The sequence below is a fragment of the Gallus gallus genome, chromosome 27 (genome assembly GCF_016699485.2).
Source record: "Gallus gallus isolate bGalGal1 chromosome 27, bGalGal1.mat.broiler.GRCg7b, whole genome shotgun sequence".
Classification (NCBI taxonomy): domain Eukaryota; kingdom Metazoa; phylum Chordata; class Aves; order Galliformes; family Phasianidae; genus Gallus; species Gallus gallus.
In genome coordinates this window covers 2,294,760-2,322,357 of record NC_052558.1, presented here as the reverse complement: position 1 = coordinate 2,322,357, position 27,598 = coordinate 2,294,760, and the positions used below count along the sequence as shown (strand labels likewise).

General features: G+C 55.6%; 1 protein-coding gene across 2 annotated transcripts; it reads right to left on the bottom strand.

The window, feature by feature from the left end:
- Window positions 1–5,802: 5,802 nt before the first annotated feature.
- ACE (angiotensin I converting enzyme) lies at window positions 5,803–22,076 on the bottom strand. 2 transcript variants are annotated; one of them, NM_001167732.2, is made up of 25 exons: window positions 21,635–22,076; window positions 18,595–18,762; window positions 17,397–17,484; window positions 16,818–16,961; window positions 16,393–16,584; window positions 16,166–16,263; window positions 15,727–15,899; window positions 15,262–15,485; window positions 13,516–13,660; window positions 13,118–13,216; window positions 12,766–12,888; window positions 11,941–12,152; window positions 11,425–11,561; window positions 11,112–11,270; window positions 10,617–10,704; window positions 10,271–10,414; window positions 9,873–10,064; window positions 9,644–9,741; window positions 9,205–9,377; window positions 8,633–8,856; window positions 8,270–8,414; window positions 7,972–8,070; window positions 7,471–7,593; window positions 6,745–6,932; window positions 5,803–6,472 (listed from the first exon to the last, which is right to left on the bottom strand). In NM_001167732.2, exons 1-25 carry the CDS (start codon window positions 21,845–21,847, stop codon window positions 6,276–6,278), a joined length of 3,846 nt encoding a protein of 1,281 aa, NP_001161204.2. In that variant the 5' UTR covers window positions 21,848–22,076; the 3' UTR covers window positions 5,803–6,275. The 2 variants fall into 2 exon arrangements, with proteins under 2 accessions (NP_001161204.2, XP_046760299.1); XM_046904343.1 differs by lacking the exon at window positions 21,635–22,076 and having other exon boundaries at window positions 5,808–6,472; window positions 17,397–17,510; window positions 18,595–18,768.
- Between the last annotated feature and the right edge of the window lie 5,522 nt (window positions 22,077–27,598).

The following is a 27,598-nucleotide window of genomic DNA, read 5'->3' as shown; positions in this document are numbered from 1 at the left end:
CGGGGGGCGGGGGGGGGGGGGGGGGGGGGGGAGCTGCACTCCGGGCGGGGCCACGCTCCTGGCGCTGTCCACTCCTGAGGTGCTGAAGGTCCGAGAGGACCGGGGGGGGCCGCGCTACTGGGACGGGGACACTCGGACCGGGGGGAACCCGGCCCGGCAGAGGGCTCTGTGGGCACGGAGGGTCTCTGGGGGACACGAGGAGCACGGGGGATCCGTGGGATGTGGGCGATCCAGGAGGTCCTGGGGGCCACACTTGGGTCCCATGTCATCCAGCCCCGTGAACTCTGTGGGGTCCCGGTGGGTACCCAGGTGGGACACAGGGTCCCACACTGCCCTACCAGAGCTGATGTTTAGACCGAGACCTGAACTCAGCACTTCTTCTGCCCACCTCTCTGTGTGTAATGAAGGCCAGGAGGACAACCTCCCTTCCCTTCCTGAGCAATCCCCCCTGGCCAACCCTCTTCCCCTGGGCCCACTACTAAGGACAGTGTCCACTGAGGGGCTTTTTATTATTATTTTGCTATGCACAGTTTTTCAGGCATGAAATTGGTCTAAGAGGATTATGGTCCATTATCATCAGCAGGAGTATTTTGCTGGGATTTTCAATTAATATTCCAGAGCACCTCAGGAATACTCATGGGGACTGGGTGGCTGCCATGGGGCACTTGACCCACAGCAGTGCCCACCAGAGCAGTCTCTTGTACCCTGGCCAGCAGTGCAAGCGAGTGGGCACAGCCAGGAGCCCTGAAAGCCCATTTCAGAGCACTGCTGCTGCTTTTATCTCTGTCTGTCATGGAAGTCAGCCTTCCCCCAGCAGAGAAAAACTTATTCCATTGTTGAAGAGGGTGAAAAACCCATTATCTTCCCCCCCATCCACTCTGCACACTGCCTCTGCCATGATTTACTGCGAGTCGTGGAGGATATTTTGCTCTATATTACAGAGATGCAGCTTAATAGCATGGGGGAGGGAGAGGGACAGAGAGTCCAGGCTCCTGCCTCCTCTGTTTTCTTGTTGATATACTGGGTGACTCGAGGGAGACAGCTCTGTGCTGCAATTTCCTCACTAGAAAATAGGGACGTCGGTCACTCAGCCTTATGAAACTGCTCTGAGATTCCTGGGTGACCGGTTCTGCAAGGGAAAGAAAACTATTATTTTTATGGCTAATATGATCATAATTCCGATTATTAATCACCGGGCAGTCAGGATTTAAGGTTGGCCTCCTGCCCTCCTCTCATCCCATAAATCAGCCTGGACTGTTCGTGGACACATCACGTGGATGCGGATGTACCCGATGATGCGGGCACATGTCGGCTCCCAGCCCTCCCCAGAAGTGAGCAGGTGCACAGAGGGGAGACTGGGGGCACCAGGGGGGCTTTGGGCATGGGAGGGGGCACAGGACAGGCTCCCAACCCCTCTCCCAGACTGGGGTCTATGGTGCAGCCTGGGAAGTCTTGTTTCCTTCTGGCCATGTCAGGTGGAGTCTCTTCAGTCCTCATTTCTCTGCTCAGGAGATCTCATCCGGTGGAAGAGCCTTCTACTGAACCTCTTCCCCATGCAGCCCTTGCAGCTGGAGATGCATCCTGTCATTCTCTCAGGTTATTTTTGACTGAGCTCCAGGATCCTCTCAGTGCCCCCATGGCTCTCCCAGTGCCCCCCATAGCTCTCCCAGTCCCCCACTGGCTCTCCCATTGCCTATAATGTCTCTCCCAGTGCACTAATGGGTATCCCAATCTCCCATTGGCTCTTCCAGTGCCCCCATGGCTCTACCAGCTCCCTGTTGGCTCTACTAGTCCCCCATTGGTTCTCTCAGAGTCCACTATGGCTCTCTCAATCCCCCACTGGCTCTATCAGTGCACTCATAGCTCTTCCATTGCCCCTATGACTTTTCCAGTGGCCCCATGGCTCTCCTAATCCCCCATTGGCTCTCCCATTGCCCCCATGATTCTCCCATTGCCCCCATGATTCTCCCATTGCCTCCATGGCTCTCCCAGTCTCCCATATCGTCCCAGCAAAACCAGTTCACCCATGAGGCAGTGAGTCCATGCCCTCAGGAGTGCTTTATGCCTAGGCTTCTTTCAGTTCCCTGGGCTTCTCTGGGACTTAAACATATGTTTGCAGTTAATCCTGAGCTTACATTCTATCCCAAATAGGAAGAACTGGGGTCTCTGGGCAAATTATCCTGCTGTTCAAGGCAGCTGAAGGGCTCCCTCTAATTCAACTGAGCATTAATCCTCTCTCCCTGCTCTGCTCTTCTCCTCCTCCTTCGCTCAGTTCTTTCCTCCTCCTCAGACAGCATTTTTGAGGTTTTACTCCTTTCCCCTATTTTCCTTCCTTCCCACACCCCAAGCAATCAATGGGAAACTTCCCAATTTCCTGGGAAGACCAGGTGCTGGGTGCCCTCCCCTCCTGATCCTGCACCAGCAATCCCCATCGAACCATCTGTTCCTGCAGAGTCTGGGTTCAATCAGGGCATGTTTGGTTTGCCCGGCAGGCAGCGAGCTGCGGGACTCTGCAGGATAACACCAGGAAATAAAATATTTGCACTGTGCAGGGAGGTATAACACACCTGCAGCCACAGGGCAGGCATCGGGTCGGGGGAATAGGATTGGGTATGGAGTGGCAGGACGGGGACACAGAGCTTGGGGAGGATGGGCAACCACCCAAATCCCAACGCTGCAGCTGCCGGCTGACGCCTGCCGGGAGAAATGTTTGCCAACTGTGAGCTGGTGTTCCTCCACATTGCTGTAATTAGAGCTGGGCTGCAAACACAGCTAGAGAGTGAGGCTGAGGACAGAAAGATAGGACTGCTGGCAGCCAGCAGGGCTGTCTCCGAGTGGGCACAGGCATCCTGCCTGCCTGGTAGTGTTTGTGCCCTTGGCTGTTGGGAGATGCTCCAAGGATGGACAGGGAGGGGAAGGTCTGTTTGAAGGCTGGAAACCTGGGAAGGACTTGGTGACATTAAGCCAGGTCATGGGGGTTTTTCCCCAGCAGAGGCCAATTCTCATGTGGGAGCAGCAGAAAAAGCCATGGAAGCTCAGCTCCAGGATGTGACACGCTCAGTTCACCACCATTCTGCATGTGCACTCTGCACAGGGGGAGAAACTGAGGCACAGGGCAGGATCATGGCTCTCCCCTTGTTCTTGGGATTGGGAAGGTGGATGGAGCGAGCAGGGGATGGATGGGGTGAGCAGAAGATGGATGGGATCAGTAGGAGGATGAATGGAGTCAGCAGGAGGGTGGATGTCGGGAGCAGAAGGATGGATGGGGTGAGCAGCAGGCTGCAATAAATCAAGGTAGTGCTGCAGGGGTGTCCAGGTAAGGGCAGGATGTGGCCACACGTCACAGCTGCCAGGAGGTGACTGCTGGTGGCTGCAGTGAGTCTGCTTGGCTGGAATCCTCCTTGGCTGAGGGAGAGGAGAGCTGAACGTTTGGGCTTGGTGACACACTCTGTCATCACCTCTAGCTCATGGAAATTCCTTCTCTGCTCTGCGGGGAAATTATTGGCTCAAGCAGGAGGGTTGGGGATGGTCCCCTTTGTCCCACGTGCACTGAATGGTGGGCATGAGGATGAGGTGCCTTCTTGGGGTCCCACTTCTGAGACACCCCAGGGAAGCAGGAGTGGCACTGACACTGCCCAGGGGCGACAAGGACAGAAAGCAGCAGATCAGAGCTGGGGGGACATTCATAGGGACCACCCTGTGTAAAGCAGCCTGTCCGTCCCCAGGGGCTGATGGAGGGGACATGGGGAGTATGAGGGTCCTGGGATAGGGGGCCCGGTGACCCTAACCCTGTGCCATATACCCTCATTGACACCCCTTACCCGGGGTGGCCCCTGCTGCTGGCCCCTGGGTGCAGGGTGCTGCCAAGCTGCTGCTGCATGTTTCCAGGCGCTCCTTGTCCCCGGGGAAGGGGAATGCAAGGAACGCAGCCCTGCACGCCCTGCCCGGCCACCCACCAGCTAAGAATAGACCTGGCCTGGCCGGGCCCCCGCCAGCACCAGGGACGTGGGGTCCCCCCGGCAGTCACCTTCCTGCAGCACACTGAGTGTGGATAATGAGCACAAAAACATGAGGAAATGTTTTTTTTTTTTTTTTTTTTTTGCCCTGCCCGAAGGGTCCCTGAGATGGAAAAGGGAACCCAGCGTGATTCTTGCTTTTGATGTGTGGGGTTTTAAGGCAGATTTGCCCTCTGCGAGCTTTGTGCACAACGCATCCCCAGCGCAGCCCCTGCGGGTGTGGGGTGAAGCTCTCTGAGCTCCCCTTAGAGGAGCGATGTGAATTGAGAGGGAATCTCCTCCTTTTCCCACTCTTTTCTATTTGCTTTGATTTCCTAGGGAGCAGTTTTGCCAAGCCTCCTAATTTCAGCAGGAAGCATGATGCAGAAGCCAGAAGGCAGCAAAATCTCTCCAGATGTTATCACAATGGGGAAGGGAAACCATCCTCATTTTAAAGGTATCTTGTAGAACATTGGTGATGGGTGAGCAGAGCCCTGAGGGCATCAGCAATTATTAATTGCTCTGAAAACTTCACCTGTTCCCCCACCCACGGCTCTGCCACTCCATTTAAGCTCAGGTTGGGAACTTTGCTCTGCTCTGAGCTGGGCTGGGAGCAGTCTGCTGTTCTGTCCTACTGTGTGGCTAAATCCTGGACCTGTGTGGAAGGTAATGTGGTGTCCTCCCATCTTGGATGGATCTTGGATTTGTATTGAAGGCAATGTGGTGTCCTCCTCCATCTCCTGGGTGAACCTTTGTCTTGTGTTGCCTCTCTGGTCAGGAGACCACAGCTCAGTGCACCCATCACTGTGACACTGTTCAGTGTCCTCTTCCAGGGCATTCAGCTCCCTGTGGGTCCTCTGATGTTGACCTAGGGCTGAGCTTGTATTGCAGTCCCTGAGTGAGAGTGTTCAGTGTAGCTCTTTTTCTCTCTGTAAAGCAATTCTCATGGTGCTGGCAGGGCCTCGTTGACCTTGGAGACCTCATTCCTCCATTAATTGTGCAGAAAGGAGCCACGGGGCTCAAAATTACCAGCAATGAGCTGAGCTCTATGGAGCACACCTGCACCAGCCTGCCCTACGGGGATGGAAACAAGCTTGGCTTCACACCAGCTCTCACTTTGCAATGGGATGTGACACAAAGTCTTTGTTCTGTGAGCATCGTGTGGCTGGAATGGGGGGCCAGCACAGTGCTCAGAGTGCTGGGACACAGGGCAGCTGCTTTGGGGTGGGTGTGCATGGGTGTTTGGGGCAGCTGTTTCCCCAGCCCAGGGAATGTGGTGGGAAGAGAAGAAACTGGCAGTGGCCTCTCCCTGTGGGGGTCCTGTGCATGGATGGAGGAGGGTTGGAAGCAAACTACAACAAACCTGAGCATGGATGGGCAGATATCTGCCTTCTGCACCTCTTGGGTGCCTCTGGGGTCTCAGTTTCCCAATGTAACACATGGCTGAGAGTGGAGGCAATCAGATGGGAAGGACAGCAGGATCCATCCTGCATCCCCTTATTTCCCCCTCCTGCTCGGGGCTGCAGCAGACCGCAGCTCTTTAAGGCTGCAATAATCCCTGGCCTGGGATTAGTTTTGCACCTAATCACTGCAGAACAAATACGAAGTTTTATTTACAGAAGCAGAAGAAAGATGGGGGTGAAAAAAAAAAAGCCTCAAGCACTGCTGATCCCAAGATAATCGGAGCTGGAGAGCGGGCGGCGATCGCTGACCTCGGAGCCCCCCCTGGCTCTTACGTAAACACGCATCATTCAGTGCTGGAGCATCCCATTGAGATCCCCCCACCCCCAAGAAAGAGCCGAGCTGCTGCACTGGGGGTAACAAGACGTGGGTTTATTTCTCATCCATGCAAATGAACAGCCCAGCAGTGGGCAAATCAGGGATGGGCAGAGGTCAGAAGCATGCTCTGTCCTTCCCAAGCCTGCCCTCTGTCACTTGAAGCCCCCATGGCTCTGCCCATCCTTGCACAGGGGCTGGAGATGGGTGGTGGGGGCCCACACTGGATTCACTCCCCCCTGGGCACAGGAGCAGTCCCTGATGGCTCCGTGCCTGCCGGTGCCTGAATTTCTCTTCCTTTTATGCAGATGTTGGCAAATAAATAGCTCTTTTCTGCTTTGGGTCTTGCATAGTGGGGAAAAAAAATGTCCAACCTGATTGGAGAGAGGAGTCCTGGGCGGTGGAGACCCATGGCTTCGTGGGCAGAAGCGCCCTCAGCATTGCCACCAGCTGCCCGAGTGCCCGCGCTCGCACCCTGTCTGCGCTCCCCCGTCTGTGGCTGCCTTATTTCAGTTCCATTTCTGAGCTGGATTTGAAGGCCTTTCTCCTTGATGAGAACAACTTGACACCCAAGAAGATGGAGGTGATCAGGAAGACAAGTGCCAGTGCGAGCAGGACCCAGGCGCCCGCGGTGGCTTGTTTGGTGCCCACAGACATGCCCAGAAAATCAGCTGTGTCGGTGGCAGCGTGGAATTCAGTGACTGCAAAATAGAGAAGGGAGGGATGTGGTTGGTGCTGGTGGCTCTGGGCTGGGTGCAGTGGGTCAGCTGCCCCCCTCGGCTGGGCTCTTGGGTGACTTGTTTGCTTGAGCCTCAGGTTGCTGGGAAATCAATGGGAGGCATCCAAATCCCCTGTGGTTTTTGGGGTTGCCAAGGAACACTGGAGCAGCTCCACCATGAACCGCATCCCCACCCTGGTGAGGACCAAAATCTTTCCCCACCGTGGACCACGTCCAGCCCATTCCCACCTGTACCTGCGTAAGGAGTCCAGCTGTATTCGGGCCAGCCCAGCACCTCCCCGTTCTCTGTGTTCTTCTTCACCAGCCATGTCATGAGGGGCTCAAAGTAGCTCATCAGGGCCTCTGCTGACATGTTGGGCTGCCCCGTGATGAGCTGCATGGCTTCAGGCCATGGCTTGCTGAAACCCAGCTTCATGGCATCTCTGTGGGGGGAGAAATTGGATCCAGTGGGTTCCTCGTGGCCCTCGTCTTCCCCAGGGCTTGGGATTCTTGGTGCCAGCAGCCCTGGAGCACAGTCTGTGCCTTCTGACACCCCCAGGACTGTGAGCACAGAGCATGGAGAGAGGTTTCACGCAGGATGTTGGGGTAAAACCCTCCTGTGAATTCAGCCTGATGCAGTTCACTTTATGGGTTGAAAGGGTTAATCTTGCGGGCGCTTTCCTTGAAGTGAGGGGGCTGTTTTCCCTAAGGAACAGAGGGCTGCGGGGGAGGAAGAGGAGGAGGAGGAAGAGTGAGCCTTCCCCCTGCCAGGGTCCCAGCTACCATCTAGTGGCTGCTTTTGCAATCACAGCTGCAGCGCCCAGCCCAGGATCCCCTTGCCCACACAGCCCATGGACACGCACATGGCTGGGACAAGGAAGGGATGGGGCACCAGGAGCTGCATTGCCTCCTGTCTTCCTGAGCCACGGCCTGACTTTAAGGTATTTGGACATAAAGACTCTGCCCTGCCCACACACCTACCCCAGGAGCTTCCCGGCCTCCTTGGACTGGTAGATGTCACATGTGTGCAGGGGTCCCGTGTGCCCAGCTGCTTTGCAGAGCGCCTGGTGGAACTGGAACTGGATCACGAAGCTGACAAAGTACCTGCAGGGTTACATGGGGACAGACCCTGCTAGTGGCTGTGAAGGGAGCTGAGTGTTCTCCCCTCCTCCCCTCGCTGCGGAATCTCAGCTTGGAGAAGCCTCACTGGCTTTGAAGCTCCACCTGCATCAATTTGGCCCAATCTGGTGATGCCATTTTTTCCTTTTAACATGTGCTTATGGCTGCTTGGAGGGATGAGCCCATCCTTCTTGGAGAGTTCCCAAATCCAGCCTTCCCCTCTGATGCTCTGTCAGAGCACCACATGGAATCCCACCAACCATGAAACAAGGTGGCATTGCTGCACCAGAACTGGAGGTCCACGCTTCTGCATGGGCTCATTTATCCAAGAGGTGCCCCCCCGACCAAGCTCTGCTTGCTCACCTGATGTAGGGGACGTTGGCAGGGATGTGAAACTTTGCTCCTGGGTCAAAGTCATCTTCAGACCTTGGTACCGGTGGGCACAGACCCTGGTACTTCAGCCTGGGCCAGAGAGGGAAAATTAGTCCAGCTTGGGGAGGAGAAGGTGGTGTTTGCTGGGAGGGGTTACGGAGGGATGTGAGGACAGGATGAGAGGTTACGTATCCCATCATGTCCCCATTGCAGCCAACTGGACCACATGGAGAAAACACCGAGAGGGATGATGGCCAAGCACCAAAGAGAAGTCTGAATGTGAGCATACCTGAGGTTCCACCACTGCTGGTTGTATTCGTCCTCCTTGATCCGCCCATCAAACACCTTCCAGCGCCACTGATCCATGAGGTATCCAAAGGGCAGGAAGGCGATTTTGTCCAGGGCGATGCTCATCAGGTAGTTGATGTCACTTTCTGCCCGGAGTGGGAAGATGTGAACAAGGCAGTACTGCAGCCACCTCTCCACCCTGTATGGATCATTCCACCCAACGGCGGAGTGTCCCTGTTGGATCTTGTCCCTTCCATTGATACTCAGACACTGTGCATGTCCCTGGTACCTTTTTCCTTAACCCTCTACATTTCCAGCTGCCTCCCCAAGCACTGTGCTGTGTGGTGTTCCCTTGCCAGCTCACCTTCATTTTCTGTCACTTGGTCCAGCAGGTTGATGCTGTGCAGGTGTTTTGGGGTGGAGACAGACAAGGCCATGACATCCCCAATGGCCTCGTGGAAGCCAGGGTTGGCTCCATCGCGGAATGAGATGGGCTGGTCCATGTACTGCAGGAAGTACTGCACGTGGCCCATCTCATGGTGCACCGTGATTAGGTCATCCATGTTCACCACGGTGCACTGCTTGATCCTGGATGAGAACAAGTGGGATAGGGAGAGAACAGAGGGCAGTGCTGAGGGGTGAAAGTCTTCAGGAAAGACCATACCCCATTAAGCTAACTTTCTCTTTGGTCTCTTTCCATGTATGCCCTCCCCAGGTCTGATGCCAGCCTGGGCTGGTCTTGCTCCATGGGGTTGGTCTCTGGCCATCTTCCTGCCTCTCCTGCTGCCCCTGCCCATTCCCTGCTGGTGTTCATTGCCTTTTTCACCATCCAGGGCAAGTGAGGGTAGGTGTGGATTACCCTCCATCTGCCGTGGGGGCTCCTGCCAGCAATGCCAGCATCTTGGTTACCAGTGGGGCTGTGTGCCCTCATCCTACCTGAAGTCCTTGCGGTTGTAGAAGTCCCAGGCTGAGGCATGACACACCACCTCCCGCCCATCCGCTGGCTTCTCAATCATGGACTTGTCCCAGAACTCCTGCGGCATGGGGATGAGGCCCAGGGAGGTAAAGAAGCGGTCCGACTCCTCAAACATCATCTTGGGCGTCCAGCCCTGGGGAGAAGCAGACAGAGGGTTTGGTGAGGGGCGGTGGAGACTCCTGGGGTTGCTGGAGGGAGGCTGGGGACAGCCTTGTCCTTCTGGGGAGGGGAGTTCTGTAGGTGGTAGTTAGAGCTGGGGCCAGCCTGTGGTACATCCAGATGGGGAAAGAACAGAGATGTTTCACAGAAGTTTTTGGTAGCATCAAAGCATTTAGCAGTGTTGGTGTTGGCAGTGACCAGAGGGTCCCAAGGGTCAGTTCAAGCTGTGAAAGCACTGACCTGTTGTTTCATAGCTGGAGTGGCATCCACCTTGGTGGCATTTGGGAAGGGCATCACCAGGTCGAAGATGTTGGACCATGACTGGGCCCACATGTTGCCTGGGAAGTGCAGGAGGGAGACATGGAGAGGAAAGAAAAGGCAACCAGTTACTCTCAGCTTGTGCACAGGATTGGGCTAGTAGCAATCTCTTCCTGCTGGGAGACACAGCTCTGCTGAGCAAAGCCCTTACCCAGCAAGTGAGCAGGAATGGGACCCTTCAGGCTTATGTGCTCTGCTCCATATTTGTTGTACAGGGCACGACGTACGTAGGCATGCAGGTTGAGGTACAGGGGCTGCAGCTGCAGGTACAGCCTCTCCAGATCTTCCTCAAAGGTGGGTGTCTCATACAGGGATCTCCAGTAAGCCCCATTGTCTGTGTATCCTGTGGTAGTGCAAGAGCAGAAGCTGTCAATTCTCTTCTTGGACAAGTCTTGGGCCCTAGGTTTCCCCATGAGACAGCGGGCCCAAGGAGAATTGGTGGGGTCTCCATGCCCTCAAGATGTTGGCTCTGATCTGGATGATCAGCTCAGTTCCCTGCTCACAGGGTTCCAAGGTCATGGTGGGTGTCTGAAGGAGCAGGACACTGACCATTGAGCACAGCTGCCTTGTTGCTCAGTTCCACGTATCGCTTGTATTTGTCCTTGATTTTCGCCCCAGAAGCATCCCGCCAGCCCTTCCAGGCAAAGAGGAGCTCGTTGTAGTCTCGTGAAGTAGCCAGGATGTCCGTGAGGTCTGAAGAGAGAGCAGTGAAGGCAGACTGAGGGTGTTGGGTGGGCTGGCCTGCTGCAGTGATGCTAGACCCAATACACTGCTCAGGGGACGTCACAGAGAGGGTGGAAGGGCCCCTTCATGACCCTTCTCTGTGCCCCTGTGAAGAATCCCTCCTTCCTGGGGCTGCTGCAGAAGAACCACTGAACTCCCTGCTGGCTCTTACCAGGATCCAAGGGGTGGCAAGTGTTGTTCTCCCTGCAGACCTTGGCTACGCTGTATGTGGTCTCCATATCTGAGAGGAGGGTGTTGTACTGCAAAGGAGATCGCATTATGTGAGCTGCTTATCCTTGCTCCTGCTCTTGGGGAACAACACAGCCTCTGGGTGTTTCCCTCTTCCCCCTTCCACACTGTCCTGGAAGGCTGTGTGAGCCCAGAAGGAGGCAAAGTTGAGTCAGTATGGTAAGTGTTGGGCCAGCACACAAAGTGTTGTTGTCATCTAAGCAGCTGGACTCCATTGCAGGATGGGACTGACAATATTTGGGTGGGAAACCCTGGAGGCAAGGACCTTTCCTTTGCGTAGAAGGTCCAAAACCATCACTTTCTGCAAGGGCAGGGGCAGCTGCCCAGTGTCATTTCCTAAAAGCTGGCAGAAGCCTGTGTCTTCACACAAAAAAATGGCAAAGGACACCCAGCCCTGCTCTGTCCCCTTGCAGCTCACCTCCTTCAGCTCATCCTCTGGCAGGGCTGCCCTCTCAAGCACACTCAGCTTATTGAGGATGCGGGTGACAGTTTCGTCCTGGAAGTCCGAGGGGTCGAACTGCCGGGCTCTCATGCCATACTCAATGGTGTGCTTGGACATGGCCAAGTTCTTCTCCAGCTGTAAAAGCAGGAGGAGAAAGGAGAGGAGTTACCCGAGGGAGATCCCTGAGACAGGCCATCACCAGAAGCATCACCTGCTATGCCACAACTGCCAGCATCCCCATGACTTCCCACATGCTCTTCCCCACACAATCCCAGGGTTGTTTCCATACCATGACTTCCTTGTTGTGGTCAGTGATGTTGGTGTTGTACTCCCAAGATGCCTCAGTGTAAGCATTCCACACCACCTCAGCTGTGCTGTTGTACTCGGACAAGAACTCTTTAGCTTGTGCTTCATCTACTATTTTGTCTAGAGGGAGACATAAACGAGGGGAGGGAGAGGGAGTCCTGTTTACAAGAGCATCTCTCCGTGGAGAAACCATGCTTGAACTTTCCCACAGCTGCAGGTCTACTGAAGGATGCCACAACCTGGGAGCAGGCTGAAGATGGAAGCGTCCCATGGGACAGGGAGTGGGATATCAGGACAAGCTACACACTATAGACCCACTTGGGCAGGTGAATGGCACCTGCTTCAATGGAAGATGAAACCACCCAGGAAACAACACCTTTAGGCTGCATATTGCTTTTTTTTTTTCTGGTTTGGAGACCTCACTTATCTGCAGCAGAAACCCCCTTGTCTTGACTAGGGTTTAGTGATTTCCCTTGGCCTCTCCCAGTCCCAGCCTTACCGATGCCTTCGGGGTAGCCTTCAGGGATGGGGGGACGCCAGTCAAACTCAGGCCAGCCCAGCACCTCATTGGTCTTGTTGTTCTGCTCCTGCAACCAGGTGGTGACAGGGCTGAAATACTCCAGGAGTGCCCCAGCGTCCATCTTATCCGTACCAGTGAGGTTGAACAGAATTTCCTGCCATGACTTAGAAGACCCAGCCTTCAACACCTCCCTGCAATGGAGTGGGACAGTAAGAGTTGACATGAGACCAGGGCAAGGATGGGAGAAAAGCAGTGGTGGAATCTCAACACCACAAGGGCTGAAGATACTGCTCCTGAGAGGGACACAAACCTGGAAAACTGCCACTGTAGCCCCCCAGCTATCCTGTGCTTGGGGGCTGAAAACTCTCCATCCCATTCTCTTGCATTCAATAACACCCAGGGAGTCAATGGGAACCAAACATGCTTCAGTGACCTCTTGTCTGGGTGGAGCTAGTGATGGGGATAATAGCAGGACTCTGGTGAGGACCACTCACCCCACCCCAGTGCTTCCATGAATTTCCATCTATCCATCCATCCATCTGCAAAGCTACTTCTCCAGCCATCTCCATGGCGACCTTTTCCTTTCCTTTCCTTTCCTTTCCTTTCCTTTCCTTTCCTTTCCTTTCCTTTCCTTTCCTTTCCTTTCCCTTTCCCTTTCCCTTTCCCTTTCCCTTTCCCTTTCCCTTTCCCTTTCCCTTTCCCTTTCCCTTTCCCTTTCCCTTTCCCTTTCCCTTCCTTCCACACCATCAGCTTTCACGCACACATCTGCCCATGGCGATGGTCCCGACCCTCCTCTGTCCTCACCTGAGTTTGGCTCCGGCCTCTTTGGACATGTAGATGTCACAGGTGTGCAGGGGACCGGTGTGGTTGGCCGCCTGGCACAGCGCCTTGTGAAACTGGAACTGGAGGATGAAACTCACAAAGTACCTGCCGAGGAAGCCCGTGAAGGTGAGCACTGGGGACAAAGGGAAGCAGATGTGTCCCAGGGCATGGCTGAAGGCACCTTGCCACACCTCTGCTCCCCATCGTTTTTGCTCCCAAGCATTGGATGTTCTCTGTGTCTTGAGCAGGAGCAATGCATCCCAGTCTCCATCTGAAGAGCTGGGGTCCCTGCATCCCCCACAGACCCCCATCCCCTTCCCAGCACCTTCTCTACCTGATGTAAGGGGTGTTCCCAGGGATGTGGTACTTTGCTCCGGGGTCAAAGTTGCTTTCATTCCTCGAAACTGGAGCACAAATACCCTGGTATTTGGTTCTGTAGACAACAGAGAACAAGAATACAAGCTGGAAAGAGGAAGCCAGATGAACCAATGGAGGGAACAGGAAGACACAGTGCTAAAGAGAGCTGCACAATTGTTTCCTTTCCTGTATTTCCGTTCCTCAACCCATCCACCCATCCATCCATCCACCCATCCATCCACCCACCCACCCATCCATCTACCCATCCATCCATCCACCCACCCATCTTTCTCCAGCCATTTCCACTGCCAATTTTCCCCTCCCTGCACATCCTCAGCCTCCATGCATGCATCCACCCTCGGTGACCATCCCTACCTCAGGTACCACCAGTCATAGTTGTAACGGCTCGGGGGTGTGCGGCCGCTGAACACATTCCAGCGCCACTGGTCGATGAGGTAGCCAAAGGGCAGGAAGGCAATCTTCTCCAAGGCCATCTTCAGCAGGTAGTTGATGTTGCTCTCTGCAGGAAACAGAGCCTGGATGGGGCTGGGAAGGAGCCTGGGTGGACAGCACTAAGGTCACCAGACTTGTTGTTGCCAACAGGGTGAGGAGAGCTAGATGAGCAGTTGGAACAGCATTTCAACATGTAGTTTTATTCTCTAGTGAAGCTTGCATGGGACACAGGAGGTTTTTCTAGCTGCAGCTCCTGCCTGGGGCAACTTGGAAGTGACAAACCCAGTGTTCCCTTGCCCTCAGCCCGGCTCTCAGCATGAAAAGGTCTCTGATGAGGATAACTCTAATGCACACGTTCACTCTATAGGGTCTCCAGGGGTTTGCACCCCAGGGCTCATATGACAAAACAGATGATGCTACAGTTTGGATCCAGAACCGAAGTCAGACCTGGGACAGTAACCACCATTCCATGGGAAGCACAGCAAGTGGTGACATCTGCTTTCCCCTGCTCCCTGGGGAAACCTAGCAAAGGCACGTTGAAGAAGGACCAGCTGGAGAGCCAGCTGAAGCTGTGGGGTCAGGAAGGGTTGGCAGCAGTGCTCTGAAGGGCCAGCTGGCTGCCATCGCAGTGCTGGTGTGGCAGCCAAGGACCAATAGTCAGACAGCGATGCCTGGAGGCAGGGACCATCTGCTCCATGCTGCTTGTACAGCATCGGCCCAGCACTCTTGTGTGTTGTGATGGCTTCTCCCTCATGGAGTGGATTTAATGACAGTGCAGGAGGACCCGGGACTCTCCCTCCTCTGCAAAGCAGTTGCCTGCAGCAGGAGGCTGTGAACTCTCTGTTTCCTCTGCTGCCATCTGCTTTGACGTGTTGGCTGAGAGGTGGCTGCAGGGAGGAAATCCTTGCCAAGCTGGGCAGTGTCCTGCAGCGACAAGTCCTCCTCCACTGCACTGCCTGGCAGGCAGACGTGTCATCCACTGACTGTCCTTGTGACTGAGCACATGAGCACTCAGTGCTACCTCTGCAGAGCTGCTCGGGGGGCTCCTGGGAGCTTCTTGGTGAGGGGAGGGGAAACACCGGAGAGACTGAAGCTGATAAAGCACAGAGGTGTTGCTGCCAGGTTTGGGACTGCAGGGGAAGAGGATGGACAAGCTCTGGGGAGCATCACTGCTGCTCTTGGTGGTGAAAAGAATGGACTCAGAGGGTGGTGATGCACTGAACAGGTTGCCCAAGGAGGCTGTGGATGCCCCATCTCTGCAGGCATTCAAGGCCAGGCTGGATGTGGCTCTGGGCAGCCTGGTCTGCTGGTTGGTGACCCTGCACATAGCAGGGGGTTGGAACTGGATGAGCATTGTGGTCCTTTTCAACCCAGGCCATTCTATGGTTCTGTGAGGCAAGAAGGGGTTGTTCATGGAGACCGGCAGGAAATGTCCATGTAGTCATGAGTTAAGAAGGAGCTGTCTATGGAGCCAGGAAGGGATCCATGCATGGATCCACAGAGAAAAGAAGGGGTCCGTGCTTGTGAATAAGCATGAGTGAAAGGTGTGGGGCTTTTCCTTCTCTGGGCTGTGTTGCCAGACCGCAGCCTACCCTGGCACACCCCCATCCCCTCCTGGTGCCACGGGCAGTGTTCGAACCCTCCAGATCTGCAGAGCAGCTGCCATACCTTCATCCTCCACAGCACTGCTGAGGAGCCCGATTTTCTGAAGGTGGCTGGGGGTGGAGACAGACAGGGACAAGACATCACCAATGGCCTCATGGAAGCCGGGGTTGGCCCCGCCGCGGAAGGAGACGGGCTGGTCCTTGTACTGCAGGTAGTACTGCACGTGGCCCATCTCGTGGTGCACCGTGAACAGCTGCTCCATGGTCACCGTTGTGCACTGCTTGATCCTGCCGGGTGAAAGCAGCATTGCCTGAGCTGGGTGAGGGTTCCTGGACCCTCAGGGTCCCTAATAAGGTGGCAGAACTCCATGTGGAAAACATAAACTCAGTGGAGGGGAAAGCAGAGCAGTGTGGTACCTTGGAAACTTATCCCATAGAGGGAAAGGTCAGGCTGGGGGTACCCAAAATGATGAACATCAAGGGGGACTGAGGAGGGTCTTGTTCTGCAGCCCCTGCATGACCCACACACCTGAAGTCCTTGCGGTTGTAGAAGTCCCACGCCGAGGCATGGCACACCACTTCCCGGCCATCTGCTGGCTTCTCCAGCATGGACTTCTCCCAGAACTCAGGTGGCATCTCCAGCAGCCCCAGGGAGGTGAAGAACTCCTCCGAGACCCGGAACATGTGGGTGGCATTCCAGCCCTGGTGGGACATGTGGGATGGTGTAAATGTAGCGCCCAGAACCGGTCCCACTGCATCACCATGCCCTTTGCTCATCCTCTGCCTCTTTGACCATTGCTGGAGGGGGCATGGAGTCATTTCTGTGTCCCTAACCTTCCCCCAGAATTGCTTTTCTGCTGTTCCATATGCACATATGGGCAACCACCTCCATAGGCTCAATGTTATGGCCAATACCTCCCCCTTTTTTTTTCCAACTGGTGCCACTAGCAAGTCCCTCGGCCCTGTACCTGATTCACCATGGTGTTTGTGACATCCAGGTTGGGCTTATCAGGGTAGGGGACCATTAGATCATAGATATTGTTCCACTGCTGAGCCCACATGTTGCCTGAAAGCAGAAAACAGCAGGAGTGGAGACAGAGATGGGACAAGAGGAAGAGAAACATAGCAAATTTTGGGACCCCCCCCCAAAGTCCTGTTACAGCTCTCCAGCCCCACCAGCACCCCTGGCCCTTACCGAGGAGGTGAGCAGGGATGGGGCCCTTCAAGTTAATGTATTTGGGGCCATAGCGGTCATAGAGCTTTCTTCGGACAAAAGCATGCAGGTTGAGGTAGAGTGGCTCCAGCTGGTTGTAGAGATGCTCCAGGTCATCCTCGAAGGTGGTGGAGTCATACCAGGAGCGCCAGTAGCTGCCTGTGTCTTCAAATCCTGCAGGGAGGCAGTAATGACCCCTGGCTTTAACCCCAAAGGGCTGCCCCCACATCCATCCCCAAGAGCTGGGACTGTTGAGCATCTGTGGGAATTTTACTCCTACCTCAAGGTGTCAACACCTGGGCAGGGGGGAAGTGGAAGGTCTTCGTGTTTGGGATGGGGAGAGCGGGATACCACACTGCCCTGATTCCCACCCCTGGCCCACCCCATATCCCCCATCCTGCTCGCACCGTCCATCTGATACGCCTCGTTGCTCAGCGTCACGAACTCCTGGTACTTGGCACGCAGTGGGTTGCCTGCAGTGTTGTGCCAACCCTCCCAGGCGTAGAGGAGCTTCTTGTAGCTGCGGGAGGTGGCCATGATGTCTGAGATGTCTGGGACAGAGGGGACAAGCAGGACATGAGAGCCCAGTGGGAAGGAGGGGCAGAAGCAGTCCCGCAGCAGGTCTGTGGGGTGCCCCCACCATTGAGTTGGACACAAATCACAGAATCATAGAAGCGTTAAGGTTGGAGAAGAACTACAAAGGTCATCATGTCAAACCACCAACCCATCCCTGTGCTGCCCACTCATGGAATCAGTAAGGTTGGAAAAGACCTCTAAGATCATCTAGTCCAACCATCAACCCATCGCCACCATGCCATGGTGCTCCAGCCTTGTGCTCCAGACCCTTCAAAGCTTCCTCATCCCAGGACAACCCCACGAACATGAACCAGGACCCAATCAACTGCAACCTGCTGAGCATCTGGGGATCGGGACACACTGGGTGTGCTCAGTGGGAGGCAGGGAACAGGGATGGGGACGACCTGTACCTGGCTCCAGATCCCAGCAGGTCCCATTGTCAAGGCACACCTTGGCCGTGGAGTATATTTTGTCCATGTCGCTCAGGATGGTGTTGTACTGTGGGGAGGCAAAAGGCATTGGGGCTGGAAGGGGATGGGAACGGCTGCTCAGGAGGGATTTACAAAGACTTCCCACCTCCGGAGCACGTGAGTGTGTCCGGAAGAGGACCCAATGTGTTTGTACAACACAGTTCTGGGGGAGGTGAGCATCATTTCTGCACCCGTTGTGCGGAGGCTCTATGGGACAAACAACCCATGCACAGCCTCCATGTCCTGGAGCACGGCTATTTATAGTGCCCTTCATCAGATAGAACAGTCTGTTTATCATAGTGGGCAAAAAAAAAAAAAATAAAAAATAAAAAAAGGAGCAGGAGGAGGGAAGGGTATTTATTTCTCCAAACTTCAGCAACAGCAAACAATAGCAACGGGAGGTTTCCTGGAACGTGCCCAGGGAGCTCATTCCCAGGGAAGGAAATTCCGTCCCTCTCTCTGCCCCCATTCCTCTGCTCATGGTGTGGAGGGGGTGGTGCTGGATGACGGCAGCGGGTGCAAGCAGGGGGAAATGCGGATGATGTGTGGAGAGATGTGATGCTCTCTGTTATCAGGGATAGGTTTCCAGGAAGGAACTGGGGCTAATGTTGCTCCTACGAGGATTGTATCAGTAGGATCACAAGCCAAGCTATGTTGCAGTGGAGAGGTAACCCAAAAGCCAGCAGAGATGCACAGACATTGCAGCCTGGAGCATTTTACTTGCATTTAAGCTGGAGACTCTGCAAGCTCAGGACTACTATGGGAAAGGCCCAGGCCATCCTGGTGTACCCAGTGCTGGGCTGTGCCCAAGGGCAGCTGAGCCAGCTGGCCTCCAGCCATGGACATGGGTTGGATGGTATCCAGGGCACACCCAGAGCCCCTCAGTGTAAGCAGGAAATCTCCAGCTCCTCCTCACAGGTAGCTCTGTGCTGATGTTAGGGACTGATACCGGCCACGTGCATCCCCAAGGGAGGACCACAGATCCCATCTGTCCCCTCCGTCACTTCCTCACTTCACATCATCCCTCCAAAACACAATGAAGGGCCAGCAGAAGGGTCTGAATGCTCAGGGAAAAATGGCTTTCAGAGGGTTTAGCAGCATGCAAGCATCTCCAGGGATCCGCCAACATATTGCCTACCTGCTGCCGCTTGTCCAGGGGCAGGTTGGAGGGCCCCAGGGTCTGGATGGATCCGATGATTTTCTTCAGCTGTGGGTCACTGAAATTGCTCCAGATGTTGCCATAGAGCTCTTTGGCTTTCTTCCCCCACAGTTCTGTGAAGTTTTGTTCCTCCAGCGACGCCTCGACCTGCACGGAGAGAGGGGGACGTGCATGCAGTGTCACGAGGGTTTACACGAGCCAGAGGGCACGGGACATGTGGGGACAAACAGAGACATCCCCAAGTGACATTTATAGAAAGAGACAGCAGTTTCCAGCTGAATCCACAGCTGCAGACAAGGAGGTGGCATTTGAGACTGTTTTGGAGGCGATGTTGTAGCTTGGGTGGGATGGGGACACCGGGATGGGGTGTGCCCTATGAGCCCCACACCTGGAGATGCAACCCCTGGAGTTGCAACCCCTGGAGATGCACCCTCAGGAGATGCACCCTCAGGAGATGCACTCAGTTTTGGGGCTCCCATCATCTCCAGCCTCCAACCCTGCCAGCCCCAACCTCCCTTCCCAGGTCGTGGGACAGCAGAAGCTCCTGCACTGTGGGAATTATTTAGGCAGCTGGAGCTGCAGCCAGCAGCCACAGTTTTGGGAAGAGGCTCATTGCAGGTGGCAGCATCCACACACCCAGCCTGCAAACACTGATTTTTTCTGGGAGAATCCCAGCCTGGGCAGTGGGCAGTGAGAACATGCAGAATGCCTGCCCTGTGCCATCCCAGCGTGATTTATGGAGCTCATTAGCTGTTACTCATGGTGTTTCCAGCCTGGCCCTAACAAGCCTGGTTTGTTTTAGTTTAATCTCCACATTCTCTTGGGAGGATGGGAGTTGCAGTTACAGGGATGGGAGTTGCAGTGCAGTGGGGCTGGAGGTGGCCTGGGGCAGGGAGGGAGATGCCTGAAACAGACCCAGAAGCCCTCCTTGGGACATCTTGGTGCCTCCAGCCTCACCCTGGGGACATCACACCGGCAGCCTCAGGGACAGCCCGCAACAAGAGCTCTTCACCCATGGGAGTCACCCCACTACGTGTGGAGGCTCACGAGGGAGATCTGATCCCTTCCAGCACCCTGTTTCTGAGCTGGGAGATGCAGGAGGCAGAGTCCAGCTGTGTTTTGTCTTCTCCTTGAGCAGCCGCCTGTGTTTGGTCAGACCAATCATGCCCTAAATTCTCCTGACAGCTCTGGTGGAGTCAGCCGAGGCTGCCAGCTCTGCCCCAGACCCCTCTGTCCTTCCAGGATCTCCCTGCCCATCCCTGCATGGCTGAGGGCTGCTGCTCCCCAATGTCACTTTGTCCCCTGGGCCACCTCTCTGCTGCCAGGTCCTGGGGGAGCCCACGCCTGGCTCAGCCCCTCTGTGCCACAGCTCTGAGCAGGGATTACCAGGCCCAAGGGTTCCCCAAATCCCCCCCAGATTCAGCCTTTGGGTCTCCCTGTTAACCCTTCGGTGCTCAGTCTCTGAGTCATGCAGCTCACATCCCTGCTATCTCTCTGATGGGCTGATATCAGGGGCTGGATCCCCTCCTCTCCCTCTCTGCCTGGGGTCACACTGCATAGGGATTGGGCAAACAGTGCGCCGGTTGCTTTGCAAGCTGCTGGGAACATCTCCCATGGGGGGCAAAACTTTGGGCACAGCAGCCAGAAAAGTTCTCTCCATTTCCCCCCTCCTATCCCAGAAACCATCTGGGAGCTGCTGGGAAGGAAGTGGGGCTGGCTCAAGAAGCACTGACATAACAGTGAGTACACAGCTGTGATCCTCAGGTATTTATTAACATGGGAAAGAGCACAAGCTGCTCTGGGGATGCCCCTGAAGTACCTCCAACCCCACTGCCTGGTGTGGCTGAGATGTGCCCACTGTGCCCACAGATCCCTGGACCCACTGCAACACCTGCAAAGGCAGAGGCTGGGTGTGTGCCCAGACCTCACGTCAGCTCAACCTAAAAGGCCAGAGGGCATGCATGGGGTGTCCTGCCAAGCTGGCAGCAGCCCTGGCAGTGTTTGTCCCCATCCTGTCCCTGCTCTGCCCTGCATGGACCAACAAGCAGCACACAGTGCGTGTCCCTGTCCCACAGGCTGCTGGCCAGGCATGGGGCTGCATAATGGTGCTTGGGGCATGGAGGTGATACACAGGTCCCCACATGCACGTTGGTCACATATGGGCTGTGCTGACCCCGTGTCCAATTTGCTGTATGGGGTGGCACATGTAGCTCTGAGCTGCATACAGGGCTGTGGTTGTATCCCCATGCCATCATGTCCGCAACCCCAAGCCACATCCCTGTCCCCATTCCATGTCCATGTCTCCATGCCGTGTCCGTATCCCCATGCCATATCCCTGTCCCCAAGCCATGTCTGTGTCCCTGTGCTGTGGCCATGGCAGCTCCCCTCATCCAACAAACATTACAGGAATGTCCAAGCAGAGCCGGGGCCAGGCACAGCTGTGCAGCTCCACATCCCAGCCCCAGTGCGTGCCAACCCCTTCCACACCTGCAGGGAACCCACAGCATTGCTCCCCAGTGGGATCTGTCAGCACCAGCTGCGCAGATGTCTGATTTCCCACGTTTGGAGAGCGTCCCCAAAACCAGCTTTGTCCCCATGGACTGGGGATGACAGAACGTTGCCCTGATGCCACCCCGCTGTGTGTTCACACTTGGGGCTCTGGCAAGGCACAGTGCCAGGGACGCGGAGGGGGCAGGGACAGGGACACTTGACACCTGACCCCGGTCTGGGAAGGGGGGGAGGGGGGGGGGCAGGGAGATGAAAAGTGCTGGGAATGGGGAAACACCTCTAAAAATAAACCCAGGCTGCCGTGGGGCCAGGGCTGTGGTGCTGGGGGCTCAACAGGGGGACAATTTGGGGGGAAAGCATTGCAATTCCCAGGCTGGGAGTCCGAGCCCTGTGCCAGCACCTTGGGGCACTAAGGAAGGAACCCTACAGGGAGGAAGGAGAGGAAGGGGAACGCCGACCCCCCCCCCCCCCAGCAGCACCTACCCCCCGATGTCCCCATCCCATCGCCCACCTGCAGGGCAGCGTTGGCGGTCGTCAGGTTGGTGTTGTACTCCCAGCTGGCCGACACGCTTCGGAAGAGGACGATCTCCGCCGTGCTGTTGTACTCACTGGCGAAGAAAACGGCCCCAGCTTCGGTGGGGTCGGACTGGGGGGGTTCCAGCCCCGGCTGCAGGGCACCCACCAGGCTGAGCCACGGCAGCAGCAGCCCCAGAGCCGCGGGCATCGTGGTGGGAGCTGCGCCGGAGCCTTGCGAGGGAGCTTCCCAACGCTGCTGCCTGCTTATAAGCCAGCGCTAACCCTGCCCACCGTGCCTGCCTCCCCTCGCCGATAAGAAGCGAGCATTTTTGCGCTCGCCCTCGGGCTGCACCGCAGCGGGGTGACGGCGCTGCCTTTGGGGTGCAAAGTCCCCTCGGCGCCCGGCCGTGCCGAAGGGAAGGGGAAGGGGTTGGGAGGGAAGAGGGAGAAGAACTGAGGGAAGGGTGGGAATGAAGTAAAGCAGGAGGAGGGCTGGGAGAGTGGGGCGGGTGGCTGTGGGGTCTGTCCCACTCTGGGCTCTGTCCCCGGGCCCCTCCCACTGCTGTGGCAGAGGAACCCCATCACGGTCATCCCAGAGCGACCCACGGCTTCTTGGCACAGCTTCCCATGGGCCTAATCTCATTTTTCAGAGGAAAGCAGTGTTTCTTCTGACCGTGAAGGAAATCCCATCCAGTCCCACGAAGTGTTTGGATTTGAGGAATTAAGCTGATGACAAATGAGTAACAAAAAGTTCTTTCCAAATGAAAACCAGATCTATTTTGATGGGCTCGATAGCTGGTTTCATGTCGTGCTTTTGTTTTCTTTGTTTCTTTGTTGTTGCTTTTTGATTAAATAAATCCCTTTTCCCTGGGGTCTGGCCCCAGCCCTGGGAGCCGTGCCCAGGTTGAGCTCTGGCCCTGGGCTGGCCACGTCCCACTGACCACATCACCACCCCGTGGGGCCACAGCAGACACCCACCACGGAGGGTGGAGCTTTTAAGGAGGGGAACAGGGCAACTCTTAGACCGTTGGCCCCACTGTGCGCTGGGCACGGCCACGGCGACCCAATGGGAAAATCACAGCTCCTTGAAAGGGACAAATCCTCCCACTGGGGCACCTGTGGGATGCAGAGAACCACTTCCAGAAGAGAAAGAAGGGATTTAGGAGCCTGCAAGTCCCTGACGTCAATAAACCCCTTCCAAGAATCACAGCTTCCTGATCACACCACACCCTGATGCGAGCATCCACAAAACCTTCATTGCTGACACTGGTCCTGTGCCCATCAGTGGGATCAGCAGTGCCTGCAGCCTGGACACCGTGACACCCACCTGCCTCCTCCCTTGCCATTCCCTTTTCCAATCAGCCACATGACCCTGGAAACTTCCCTGACATGTTGGGAAAATGGTTGGTTGTGCTCCAATTTGGCTGGTGACCAAGCACTGGTGAATGGAGATTTTCTGAGAAGCGCCGCCCCCCTGTTCCCAGCTATGCTGGGGAGGGGTTTTCCCTGCCACTGGGTCAGGACTGGGGCTGAAATGGGCTCTGCAACCTCTGCATGATGTGGTGACCCCAACAAGGGCAGTTTGGAGCCTTTTTTCCATGGGGAAGAGCTCACGGTGTTTCTGTGATTGACGTACCTGAGACACTTCTAAGTGCTGCTGCTGCTGTGGGACGTTGCATTGGGCAGGGTGGCTGCATTGCCCAGCTCAGTGACATCCCATCCTAAAGGCCTCCAGCTGAGATCAGACATGGGACGGTGCTGGCAGAGGAAGGGGCCATGATCCAGGAAAGCAAATGGGACGGATGCAAGCCCAGAGATGCAAGTTGATGCCTCTGTGCTGCCACGGGGCGCCCATGGATGCAGAGGGATCCACGCACCCATTGCAATCTGATGGTGCTGGAGTGGGTGATGAGGGTAAGGGGACCCATTTGGACCCCACACATGGGGTACCCCGGGCTGCGTGCGATGCAGACTGGAGGGACATCGAAGGATGCACATGAAGCGTTGCCACGGAGATGGATGCTGGACTGCGAGTGGCCGCGGGGCTGCAGGGTGATGTGGGCTCCTGAGTGAGACGCCGTGTCCCCGACAGCTGCTCCAGCTGGGAGGACACTTCCCATCCACTTGCATTTCCATCAAAAGCTGCAACCAGCAGCATCCCCCTCCCTGCAGCACGTGTGTGTGGACACGTGTGTGCTGGTGGAGGCACTGAGGGGCAGCAGCTCCTGGCACCGGGCACGGAGCCCTGGGAACTGACGGGAGAAATGGGACCAGAATGGCTCAGATGTCCCCAAATCTCAGACATCCCATATCTCAGATATCCCCGCAGCACATTGCCCAGGGCAGAATGTTGCTGGGGAAGGAGCACTGCTTGCTTTCATCCTCTTTAACGAACTCTTTGGCTGCCCGACTCACCAAACCTCCCAACCCGCGGCCCTGGGCAGAGAGGGGCAGTGATGGGAAATGAGCTCCTGGCCCAGAGACCCACAGGAAGAAATAAGGAGTCTAAAAGCAAAAATTTCTTAGGAGATCTATAAGGAATCAGCTGAGATAGCAGTGTGGTGGGAGGTGTGCGGAGGAGGAGGAATTTAGGGATGTCCCCATTGCTGGATGGGGGATTTCGGTGGCTGTAAACACACCCTATGGTCTCCACCTGGGATGATCGATCCCATCTTCCTTTCCTTTCATTAAAATCCTCATTTTGGCTTTCCCATCGCATTTCTCAAAGCATTCCCAATTCCCATCTGATCCATCCCTCCCCGTGAGCAATCGCAGAGCTCCTGGAAAGGAGGGAATGGGTTTGCTGTGGGGGTTGACCCGAAAAAAGACCTTCATTTTGGGTGTGCACCCTCGTGTGTTCGTTTCCCTCACTGCTGTGGTTCTGTGGGTGCGATGGCTGGTGAGAACCCCGCCAGGAGAATTCCTCCTCCCGCTTCGAGCCGCGGTTTTAAACGATGCTGCTTTATTTCCTGATGAATTCAATCAATTATCAGAGCGCATAATTCGCTAAGCTGCTTTCCCAGATGCTGTGACGTGGCTGTGAGGGAGAGGGAAAACATCACCGCTCCGAATTCTTCGTCTCAGCAGCTCTTTTATCGTCCTGCAAAGTAAGAAATGTGGCAATGCGCCTTTTTGCAGCTTACTTTGGACTTGCATGTGCTAAAACGATGCCAAACCATTGGAACAAGCACTGTGGCTGATGCAAGAGAAGAACAGCAGTAACTGCAATCCTGGTCCAGGGGGATTTGAGCACGGTTGGCATTATGGGATGGCTCAGGGTGTACAGTCCTGACGTGTCACCTGGGGACAGGTTAGCAGGACACCGGAGCGCTGCTGGCCATCAGTAAAATATCTCCACTGAGGGTTGTTTTGGCCATTTCCAGGCTAAAATATTCATTTAAAACCCAGAGCATCCCCTCTCCCCTGGTTTGGGGTGTGGTGTTTGGCAGCGAGCTTGCTGTGTCATCATAACAGCCACCCCATAGCACCAAAAGAGCACCGTCAGCATTTTTTGAGGCTGAACGCAGCAGAAATGCTCCATATCAGCAAGATTTCAGCCCTGCCCTCTGACAACGCCTCCTGTCGCGTGTTGGCCATAGGACACACGTTTATGGCGGGTGGCATGAGAGGAGACACGCCAACGAGACCGCATGCTTCCCTGCCCGTGCAGCACCAAGCAGCCTGGTGGGGCTGGGTGGAGATGGGAAGGGGGTGGAGATGTGCATTCCACTATGGGAGCTCCTCCAGATCTACCCCCTGGGCTGGGACCAGCACCAACATCCTGAGGCTGTGACATTGCCCCAGAAGGCAGCATGCAGAGGGCGTGAAAGCCCATGGATGATGACAGCATCTTGGGAGAGCTGCCCATCAACGCCAGACCCCAACAGGCAGCCCAATAGGAGCACAATGGGGCAAGAATGGAGGGCCAGAATTCATCCACTGCTTGTCCCTTGTCCTGTGTTCCTCATCCACTGTCCTCCATCCCTCATCCCTTGTCCTGTGTTCCTCATCCACTGTCATCCATCCCTCATCCCTTGTCATCCATCCCTCATATCTTGTCCTCCATCCTTCACCCCCACCCCTCATCCCTCACCCTCCATCCCCCTTCCCCACTGGCCAAGCACCGAAGCGTGGGGTGATGGTGGAGATCCCTGTGCTCCCTCCACACCTATGCATCAACCCAATAAAACGTGCAAAGTCCACATTTTTCCTCTCCTCACCCCCTGCTCCTTAATAACACAAAACAATCCTAGCCACAAGGCAAGTGAGCGTGACTGCTGCGGGAGCATTAATCACCCGCTGTGAGTCCGGTGAGGGTTATCGCTGCTGTTTATCCAGGCAGCTATTAAAATCCCCATAAACGAGCCTTCAGCCTCTTCTGGAAGAGATGGAGTGTGAGTGCTTGCTGCACGGATCTTATCACAGCACTGTGTTCCCGGAGAGGAGAAGGCGGTTTAATTGCTGCAGGGAATAAAACGGGTGTCGGTGCCCTTCGCTCTGAGCCCTGGGTCGGGGGAAGCTGAATCCCAATGGGAATCGATGAGACCCCCGGAAATTGGGGGCTTGTAGGGGCGGTCACGGGTGCATTCAGGACAGGGATTCTGTGTGCTACAGGGGGTTCTGAAGCCCCCGGATCCCAAACCCGTTGGATTTGCCAAGTGATCAGTCCTGAGCTGCGCCCAACAACTCCTTGAAGTAGTGTTATTTTTCCCATTGCATTTAGTGACAGACCCAATCTCAGCAGCTGTGCTCCCGCAGCCGCTCCTCGGGGACGCATCCTTCCCATCAGCATTTCTTAAGCGATAAGAAGTTGATTTAGGGGAGAGAAAAAAGGAAACAACCCACCGGCGATGCGTTAGATCAGCAAAATGGCAATTGGATGATCTCAGGTGGAGGAGGAGAGGGGGGCAGCAGCTGGGGGGTGTGGGTGGGCAGGAGATGAGGTATCGATCTGAGGGGCTCCTGGTGGTCCTTTGGAGCCCCAGAGGAGCCCAGAACTGCTGCAGGCCACAGAGGGGACCGCTGGGGACAGTGTCATCCTGGCAGTGCGGTGATGGTTTCATTACAGGCAGATTTAATAAAGCCGTTATGTCCCTGGCAACGTTGCTAATTAAAGAGCCTGTTACAAACTGCTGGTGGGGCCCAGCATGCAGGGGTGGTGGAGGGGCCTGGGCTGTCCCCACACTGCCATTGCTGTGTCCCCTGTGCCTGATGGGTGCAAGGGACCAATGGCCTTGGGTTTGCTCCCATTGTGTGGATGGGATGAGCAACCACGCACATCCAACCCTGTAGGGCTGTGGAATGCTGTGTGGCTATAAACACATACAAGGATGCTTTGTTGCATTGCCTGGAGGTGCCCAAGGCTGTGGATAGGGCCTTGGTTTGGCGAGGGAAACCCAGCTTGAAGGTCCCCTCCAAGCCAACCATGCTGTGATTCTATGACTCCATATTAAAATACCTCTGCTCTTAGCAGGAGGGTGGAGCTTCCCATCTTGCCATCTCTCCTGAAGGAAGCCCCCAGCTCTCATCCCCTTCAAGGCTTTTCCAAAGGTCTCAGGCCGCCCACAAAAAGGGAAACCCTCCTTTAGCTCTGCCCCAAAGCCCAGCTGACCCCTGCCACGAGCTGCAGCCCAACTGCTAAAGGTTTGCACTTTATGGTGGGTTTTATGGCTGAGATTAGCTCTGGTAAACCATTTACCTAATGATTTACCAAAGGTCTGGGGAGGATCCTGCCAGCTGGATGCCAGCCAGCGTTATCCCCATCTGCCACTGGGAGCTGCAGCCCTCTTAGGATGACCCCCGGGTGGGGAACTCGTGGGGGAAGGTGTCCTGGGAAAGGTGGAAGGCACTCAGAGGGCAAAGCTGTTGTCACAGCCAACGTGGGCTCATGGAGGAGGGGTCCGTCCTTGGTGTTCTTCTGAGTGTTGGAGAGCTGAGTGGAAGATCTCCAGGGGTTGCA

Coding starts and splice junctions, on each gene's coding strand:
- ACE (NM_001167732.2), bottom strand. CDS start 21,847: ATGCCCGCGGCTCTGGGGCTGCTGCTGCCGTGGCTCAGCCTGGTGGGT. Junction 15,486..15,726: donor TACAACCGCAAGGACTTCAG/GTGTGTGGGTCA, acceptor TTCACCCGGCAG/GATCAAGCAGTGCACAACGG. Junction 13,661..15,261: donor CAGTGCTGTGGAGGATGAAG/GTATGGCAGCTG, acceptor TGTTTCCTGCAG/AGAGCAACATCAACTACCTG.